This window comes from Syngnathus floridae, chromosome 1, assembly GCF_059516105.1.
Source record: "Syngnathus floridae isolate MCC-2025c chromosome 1, RoL_Sflo_1.0, whole genome shotgun sequence".
Classification (NCBI taxonomy): domain Eukaryota; kingdom Metazoa; phylum Chordata; class Actinopteri; order Syngnathiformes; family Syngnathidae; genus Syngnathus; species Syngnathus floridae.
Window position 1 is genome coordinate 19,639,910 of NC_142413.1, and position 9,068 is coordinate 19,648,977.

General features: G+C 41.7%; 1 protein-coding gene across 1 annotated transcript; it reads left to right on the forward strand.

Annotated features, from left to right (window-relative positions):
• The first annotated feature begins 61 nt into the window (after positions 1-61).
• Positions 62-8,549, forward strand: tcirg1b (T cell immune regulator 1, ATPase H+ transporting V0 subunit a3b). The gene is made up of 21 exons (XM_088385560.1): positions 62-218; positions 1,246-1,368; positions 1,707-1,785; positions 2,128-2,276; positions 2,372-2,467; positions 2,557-2,618; positions 3,275-3,401; positions 3,475-3,557; positions 3,638-3,731; positions 3,815-4,027; positions 4,104-4,254; positions 4,338-4,477; positions 4,824-4,981; positions 5,092-5,182; positions 5,270-5,388; positions 5,480-5,693; positions 5,956-6,066; positions 6,146-6,241; positions 6,862-6,982; positions 7,160-7,331; positions 7,817-8,549. The coding sequence occupies exons 2-21, from the start codon at positions 1,252-1,254 to the stop codon at positions 7,908-7,910; spliced, it is 2,487 nt and encodes an 828-aa protein (XP_088241686.1). The 5' UTR covers positions 62-218; positions 1,246-1,251; the 3' UTR covers positions 7,911-8,549.
• Positions 8,550-9,068: the final 519 nt, after the last annotated feature.

Sequence of the window (9,068 nt, forward strand, 5' to 3'; positions counted from 1 at the left end):
CAGGTTTCGAACATTACGGTAAAAGATGGCGGTCGCATGTCGTGGCGGGCGCCTCTCGGAGTCACGTGAGATTGGAGTAACGTGACTTTCCCAAACGGGAAGTGTGAGTCAAATCACTCAACTTGCTTTCAACGAGTCGCCTGCTTCGACGCAGTGGGGACGGCGACATTTATGACAAAAGTGCTTCGAGACCGGCAGTGTTGAACGAGAAGAAACGGGTGAGCGAGCCATTATAAACGTTCTTTGTCTTTTAGATAATATCAAGTGCAGAGTTTCGTCTATGAGTATTTGTGGCTTGAAACGTTAACAAACGCAAATTACAAGCCCTTGTAACGAAATATATTTCCCATCAATGATGCACCGACGAGAATGTTTTGATTACTTTATAATCCGTTCCGTCTCAGTTTCAATTGGTACGGCGTGACAGAAAACAACTGACCCAGTTGACGTATGAGTCATGACAGAGGACTAAAGAAGCCTTGAGTTTCATTTTTTTTTAAATATAATAAAAATCTGCATTGCGTGATATTGGTTGCAGTCACTGTTAGCATTTTGTTGTACGTAAGGACAAAATCAATAAAAGTAAAATATTAGAAAATCACTGCACTCATTTCTTAAACGTAATCGAAGATTCGCTAATTTGTCAATCCCTATGTTAAACAGCAGTCTCAAATATTTTAAGTGTATCAAAATTTGAAACAAAACTGAAATTTGGTTTAGTTTGACGAATCTCAGATGAGCGTTTGTAGGCATGAAATGAAATCCATAAGATTTCAGACAGCCCATTGAGCTCTTTATGCAAGAGTGGAATATTCTGATTACACTAAAGGGAACTTTGTGCTTCCCCTTTGACACTTAATTAAATTATGTCTGCTCATAGTTGCTTTCGCTCCCAAAAAACAAACAAACAAAAAAAACTGGTAAAACAACTTCCACTCTGTTGTTAAATGGAATTTCTTTTTTTTTTTTATTATTAACAACAGATGTATTGATCCTGTATTTTGGTAAACTTAAGGGAGTACAGATGCTGAAATGTAAGGGGAAGAGGGGGAAAAATACAGTAACAGTATTTGTATAGCATTACTTCCCACCACTGCTAAAAGTACTTTTAAAAAAAGCAACATTTTTGTTCCCCCCTGTCCATGACTAACTCAGTTGTACCTAAAACCTTGCGTAAAGTGCCAAGTTTGCCAACCTTGTTGGATGTGACATAGAATGAGATTGTCTGGTTTCGTTGTTGTGCAGGCAGCCATGGGCGCCATGTTCCGCAGCCAGGAGGTGTGCCTGGTGCAGCTCTTCCTCCAGTCCGGGTCGGCCTACAACTGTGTCAGCGAATTGGGGGAGCTGGGCTTGGTGGAGTTCAGAGATGTGAGCCACACTCGCCACATGGTCCTCAGAGTTCAGGGAGACGAGAATCATACAGCTAGCCTCGTGAACTGTCATGCTCTGTACAGATTAATTTAGTTTTCTGTTCATGTGTCTTAGTCCTATCCTCCAGCCTGCAAAACACACAGTCAGCTTCTTTTTATTTCCTCTTTCAAGTGTTCAAATTGGACCCTCATTAGTTATTATTATGTAGTGCTAATCTATTTGCTATGACGCATCATGTGTAAATTCCAAGATGCTGGATTTGATTCACCCAACAGTAATATTTTCCTCTTCCCTTGTGACTTAACCCATTCTTCCTCTTTCCGCTGCTTTTTTAGTTAAATCCTAACGTGAATGCCTTTCAAAGGAAATTTGTTGGTGAGGTGAGACGATGTGAAGAGCTTGAGAAAACATTTTGTGAGTATTTACCTGTTCTGTTTTCAACTTACACACTAATAATAGTGCTGATAATGCCACAATTCTTTTACTGGATCTGACCAGATTGCAGTGGTAGGTCATGTTTTTGGTACCAGCAGGGACATCCCTGACCCAATCTTCCTCTTAATACCACTATTACGAAACCATTAATATGAAACGAGACACAATATAACATCACACAACTAAATAAACTACATCATCATGATTATATGCTTATTATAAAAATATTTTGATGCGTGCACATCGCTACAGATGTGTTCTCTCTTTTTGAAATTTACTTCACTCTCCTAAGTAATGTGATCCGTTTTGTTTGCGCTCCAGCATTCCTAGAGCAGGAGATCAATCGATCCCTGTCCCCTCCATTGAAGGGGCCCCTTCCCCCTCCTTGTCCGACGCCTTCAGCCCCCCAGCCCCGCGAGCTCATCACCATAGAGGAGGAAAGCGAGAGGCTGGCCAGAGAGCTACGAGAAGTGAGCTAAAACACCTCACCATACATTTTGATATCAAGAAGAAAGAAAATCTTGAATTGTACTCTTATTCTTGTGTGTTTCTATTCTAATCTAAGGTATCCAGAAACAGAGACAGTCTTCGAGCTCAGCTGACCCAGCTGTGCCAGTACAGAGGAGTGCTGACCAGAGCACACTCTCTTACAACCTCGCAGGTGATGACAGCATGAAGCATGCCTCTGTCATCATTATCAAATCCCATGCGACACTAACGAATGCTTGTTTCTTTTTGGATTTCTCCCAGGCGCCCCTGTCTATCCTGGAAAACCAAGGTCTGTTTGACAACCACCGCGATGTCCACCTGAGGTACATGTTGTCGTGTCATCATAGTGTAAAGCAAAGCACGCTTTCCTCAACATTTTTTAGTCTTTCTCCACCGTTCTTTTAATCCCCATTAAACATTTCTCCTTGGTGTATTCATTGCACTTTGTATCTCCTGCCCCGTCCTCGGACAAACGGTTATGTTCTGTTGATTATTATTATTATTTTTTTTTTTTATAGTCAATAAATAATACAAAATAATAAATAATACAGGTGCTGCAAGCAATTGCCTCAGCAGCGTTTGCTTTCGATGGTGAAGTTATCATTCATGTCCAATGAACGTGTGCTCTTGAAGAAATGCACAAAGCTGTAAACCAGTGGTGGACATTTGGGGAGAATGCTGAGGCTGAGAATGAGCCAAACCTTTTCCATCATAGACCTAATACTGCCTCTGGCAATGAAAATGCCACTGCCAACTACTGTAATGGATGTGCAATTACACTTTATTCGACCAGCTGGCATGTTCCCTCGGGTCATGCGTCTCCGGCATCAAGCATGTCCACACCACCTTTTCAGAAGGAACCACATAAACTAATGATAAAAACCAAAACATGTGACATTGTTTTCCTGATTTGTATGTATGCTTTATGATTGAGAAACAAAAGGCTTATGTTATTGGTTGTATAATTGAACTCTTTCAGTTTTGTCGCGGGAGTGGTCCACCCGTGGAGGGTACCCTCATTTGAGCGCCTGCTGTGGCGAGCGTGCCGTGGTTACATCATTGTGGATTTCAGAGAAATGGAGGATCGTCTCGAGCACCCAGACACGGTGGGGACAGGGGTACGGGAAACCGTAGTTATCTCTGACTTTTTGTTCTAACGGGAATTGATTTCATCTGCAGGGTGAGATGGTGCAGTGGACGGTCTTCCTCATTTCGTACTGGGGGGACCAGATAGGACAGAAAGTGAAAAAGATTTGCGACTGGTGGGTAAATCTGCGACTCTTTGGTTTTCGGCATCTACGGCACATAGCTTGTTAATCTTCTGTGTTCACTTTGCGGCAAGCTTTCGCACGCAGACGTTTACGTATCCTGAGAACACAGCTGAAAGAGAGGAGATTCTCCAAGGACTTCAAGGCAGAATCGAAGATATCCAATCTGTACGTGTCCAAAAAATGGATGTTATTTTAAATATATTTCTGAGTACATGTCATGTTCTGAAACCTTTATTTTCTCCCCGAAGGTGTTGTCTCAGACCGAGGCCTTCCTGCAGCAGCTCCTCGTGCGGGCGGTGGCTGTGCTGCCCCAGTGGAAGGTGCGCGTCCAAAAGTGCAAGGCGGTCCAAATGGTCCTGAACCTCTGCAGTCCCTCCGTCACTGACAAGTGCCTGATCGCTGAGGCGTGGTGCCCCGTCGCCAAGCTGCCTGAGCTGCAGAGTGCCCTCAGAGAGGGAGGGGTGAGACATCAGTTGAAACTTGCGACCCCTCCCCGGATAAACACCAAACTGAATCAAACGCCTGCATTCTCCTCAGAGGAAAAGCGGCAGTGGTGTTGACTCCTTCTACAACCGCTTGGCTTCATCCACCTCTCCGCCTACCCTGTTTCCGCTCAACTCTTTCACCACTGGTTTCCAGAACATTGTGGATGCTTACGGCGTGGCAAGCTACCGGGAGGTCAATCCAGGTACATCGCCATAAACCATCGCTAACACTGAGCCGTCATTTCTAAGTCTGTTCTCATGTTTGGTCTTCCTTATGTTTCCATAGCAATGTACACCATAATTACATTCCCCTTCCTGTTTGCTGTGATGTTTGGGGATGTGGGTCATGGTCTGCTAATGACCCTGGCCGGCCTTTGGATGGTTCTCGAGGAGAACGACCCTAAGATGAGAAGTAGCAATAATGAGGTACACTAAAGTTTGGGGAGTTATGATCCTTTGTGTGGGTGATTATTTTCCATCTTCAGATGGTAAAGAGAGCGCAAAATATGCAGATTGGTGCAAATTTCTTTTCTTTTGTTCTGCAGAAAACTTCATGTGTTCTTTGTCAGTCAGCGAGGGTTGACTTATCAATTTTTGTTTTTGCTATCTCTGTCAAGCAGAAGCAAGAGCGACGTTGTTTGTCAGACATTTTAATTTCATTGTCATGTAGTATCTGACTCTTGCACGCTGTTAAATCGTTTACTCGTCATCATTTCAGTGCATTTATTTATGTATTTTTTCTGTGAAAAAAGTGACCGTTTTGGGTTTTCAGATCTGGAAGATGATGTTTGGAGGTCGGTATCTGATTCTGCTGATGGGACTCTTCTCCATCTACACGGGAGCCATTTACAACGAGTGCTTTAGTCGGGGGCTCAGCATCTTCAGTTCAGGGTGGCATGTGGGTCCAATGTTTGAGAAAAACATTTGGAAGTAAGTATTTTTATTTTTAATTTTTTTTATAAATGTATATACGATCTTACAACCTATGTTTTTCGTATATTGTTTATATTTGCTGCCTTTTTTAAAATTTTTTTTTATAGTTCGTCCGTCCTGGCTGGGAACAACTTTTTGTCTATGGATCCTGTCGTGCCTGGTGTCTTTACCAGTCCTTATCCATTCGGCATTGACCCGGTACGACTGTCAAATGTGTAGATCGGGTCTCTTTCCCGCAGGCTTTCTTCTCTCAATTGATTTTCTTCTCTATCGTGTCATGGTCAGATTTGGGGGTTGGCCAATAACAAGCTAACCTTCCTCAATTCGTACAAGATGAAGATGTCTGTTATCATTGGCATCATCCACATGACTTTTGGAGTCTCCTTGTCATTCTTCAACTACGTGTAAGTCACCATCCAAACACCCCAGCGACCACTCTCTGCTACCTCCATTGTACTGACCCCGACGTGTTCTAAATGACGTGAATCCATCCAGGCACTTTGGCAAGTTGAGCAGCGTGTTCCTTGTGCTGATCCCAGAGCTGTTCTTCATGCTGTGTTTGTTTGGATACTTGGTGTTTATGGTGGTCTTCAAGTGGATCGCTTACACTCCCGCCCAGTCCAAAGTGGCCCCCAGTATCCTCATCCATTTTATAGACATGTTCCTCTTCGCAGAAAACGAAGACAACCCACCACTTTATACGGGACAGGTATGTGTGGCTTAAAGTATATCAACCTTTCTTTTCTTTTTTTTTGTTTTACAGCACATTTTTGAGTCGCACAGCTTATGTAACACTTGACTTGAGTATCGCAAAAACTGACTTTTTAGTGCTGGTAGTTTCCTTGGAATGTAAAAGCAACAAAATAGCATTCAGTATTTTACGCCAGACATTTGGGGGATGTAGAAAATTAACCCACGACCAAGTTACTGTAAGGCAAGCACTAAGGACAAAGTTGTGTCGATTGATGCAGGCTATCGTTCAGAAAGTGCTGGTGGTGCTGGCGCTCTGCTCTGTTCCCGTCCTTCTGCTCGGGAAACCACTACTGGAATACAGCACACATAAGGGGAGAAGGCGTCAGCTGGTGAGTTCATCTACCTGTGGCTTGAACCCTTCGACCTCAGGCGAGTCCATTTTGTGTGAAGATTTTCTGTCCCCTGCAGCATCTGCAAGAAGACAGACACCCGCTGATGGTCGACGACGGCGCCGCCAACGCCCGGGATGGGGACGCAGACCCAAGAGGTTCTGTTGGGGAGGAGGTGAGGGCAGAAGTCCTTCTGTCTTTTTTGCACTACAGTTATATTTAATCTTTTAGAACTTTGTTTTCAAGCATTCATTTAGATACAGTTGCATTCATGGTAACATCATGTAATCATGAGCAAACAAAACAATGATGTGGTTTTAGTTAGGGGTCTTAACAGCTGATTCATGTCAGTTATGTATTTGAGCAGCTTTGGACATGGGACATAGGGAAGTTAGTCTCAAGTTTCATTTAGTATCAAATTAAAATACCTTATATTTTAACTTACCTCAAGCTTTAGAAATTCTGTTAAATAATTAAGTAAAGATTTGCACTTGCCCCATTACAGTACATTTGTTAATTACAGGCCAATTGCATTGAACTCATAACTATGATACATTTGCATTTGGATTAGTTTTGGAACTGTTTGTTTTTGAGCAATTTATTAACACTATTAACTTAAATGATACATTTTAGCTGCAGTGTTGATGTTCAAGTTGTGCATAATATTACAATAGTAATTTGGGTTTTAGGGACTTTTTAACTTTATGGAGATAATTGTACTATTGCTGTTTTTTTATATGTTGGTCTTAATAATAGAATGAAGCCATTGCTGAAATGTTGTTGTTTTATCTGTAGGAGTTTGATGCTGCAGACGTGTTCATGCATCAGGCCATCCACACCATCGAATACTGCCTGGGCTGCATCTCCAACACTGCCTCCTATCTGCGACTCTGGGCCCTCAGTCTGGCACACGCACGTTAGTCACACCTGCACCAAGTTGTGCTGCTCACATGGCGCATACACAAACTACACTCGCACTCAGACTTCCTCTTAAAAAGGATACTTTTCTATTGTGGGGGAATTATTCAGCCACACATGACTTGGAATTTCCAAGCAGTGAAGATCAGCTGACTGAGGTTGTTTGTCCCCACAGAGCTGTCAGAGGTGTTATGGGTCATGGTGATGCGCATTGCCCTGAGGTGGCAGGGCTACGTGGGCTCTGCAGTTCTCTTTGTAGTCTTCGCTTTCTTTGCTGTGTTGACCATCTCCATCCTGCTGATTATGGAGGGCCTCTCGGCTTTCCTGCACGCCCTCCGTCTGCACTGGTAAATCACTGTTTTCCCTCCCACTCTTATTTTGTTGTCTGTCTTTGAAGGCAGTCTGACTCATTTAATCCATATTTGTCATGTCAGTGGTTCTCAAACTGGAGGCTACAAGCTGTCACTTTGGTGTCAGAAAAATAATTTTCAACAAATCGTCACACCTGTTTTTTAAAAAAGTGTATGCCCACATATGGTGACCAGAATACGAAATTACTCCTACCTATCATATCTTTGGGCAAATTTAAAAGGTCTGATATGATTTCTGTATCACATAAATCTGACATCCCTGCATGAGTGCAGCATTTGTAGCTCCCTCCCTCTCGATGACCTCGGCAAGAGGTCAAAAGACCCAGAATCTTTGAGTGACCTTGCTTAAAGTTAGATAATCTCATAGAAATGCTTTATGTTCCTAGTGCCTAAAGCAGAGCTGGATGTCATTGTATTGTCAACAGGTAGTCTTTAAAATGGTGTGGCCATTTTTCTTCCAGGGTGGAGTTCCAGAACAAGTTCTACAGTGGCACAGGCTACAAGCTACACCCATTCTCTTTCTCATCTTTGATCAATGCATCAGCTGCCATATGAACATCATTCTGGCCAAAGAATATTTACCTCGTCGATATTTTGGACTGCAATAGACTAACACAGTGATCTGTGGACTGAGGCAGTTTAATTGCACAATGAACATGATGGTATGGACTGTTATGGCTTCATGAAAATGAAATCTAAAAATCAGTTGCATTATGTAAAAAATACGCTACTAGACCCTTTTCAAATTTTATTCAATGTGTTATATGAATACATTCTGATTTTTCATTCCTAAAAATGTTATTAGTTATTGAAACTTTCACTGTGACATTTACAATGATCTTACATTTAAAAGGGAGATTTGTGGCAATCCATGTTGAATTGGTGTGTTGAACTTTAAATGAATTTATCAAATGTTAGCAGGAAATTATCTGACGCCCCATCTGCTAAATACACCACAATGCCGTGTCACTTCTGCACATGCCAGTGTTAATTTAATAATTTAATCTTAAAACATTAGTACGAGATCTCTCGTGTGCCTTACTGAGCAAGCTAGTCAGTCATTAAGTTGTTGGGACCACATTACCATGCAATATTTTGAACCACATCAGGACGTTATATTTTCACCTTTGTTATGCGCTGTCAAAGTGATCAAATTTTGACTGAAATTAAAAGTAATTTTCTTGTGTTCTTGTATTCATGTGAGCAGTCACTTCCTACATATAACATTTCACCATTACTTTGAAAATATTCATGCAAAAATTAACATACGGTAGTGTTACAGCCTCGTCAGATCGACCAATGAATGATTGAACATCTTAATCAGGTATTTTCTAAATGACACTAATTAGTAATCTGATTTTTTTTAAATGCTTCATACTGCAGTACATATGGCTTATCGTATCTGACATCACGCACCCGCTTTGAAAATCGTATTTTTTAATCTTCCCATCATAATAAATTACTGAATAGGACCGAAATAATCACGATTCATTATTTTATAATATGAAATATAAAGAACACGGGCTCCTCGTTTACATGGAGTTCCATTCCTGCGGTGGCGACGTAGAACGACTAAGTCTAGCTAATTACTCGTCTACCACTAATGGGTAATTTCAATTAATATGAAAATCTTTTTGAGGCCCAAATAAAAGTGAATATAACACAATTGTGTTATTTTCAGTTTTATTTAAGTGTCAAAGCCCAAAACGTCGC

What these genes read in the sequence shown, in the direction of transcription:
- tcirg1b (XM_088385560.1), top strand. Translation starts at nt 1,252, where the DNA reads ATGGGCGCCATGTTCCGCAGCCAGGAGGTGTGCCTGGTGCAGCTCTTC. An exon ending in CACCACTTTATACGGGACAG is followed by an intron (nt 5,694 to 5,955) that starts GTATGTGTGGCT and finishes CGATTGATGCAG; the next exon opens with GCTATCGTTCAGAAAGTGCT. An exon ending in CACGCCCTCCGTCTGCACTG is followed by an intron (nt 7,332 to 7,816) that starts GTAAATCACTGT and finishes TTTTTCTTCCAG; the next exon opens with GGTGGAGTTCCAGAACAAGT.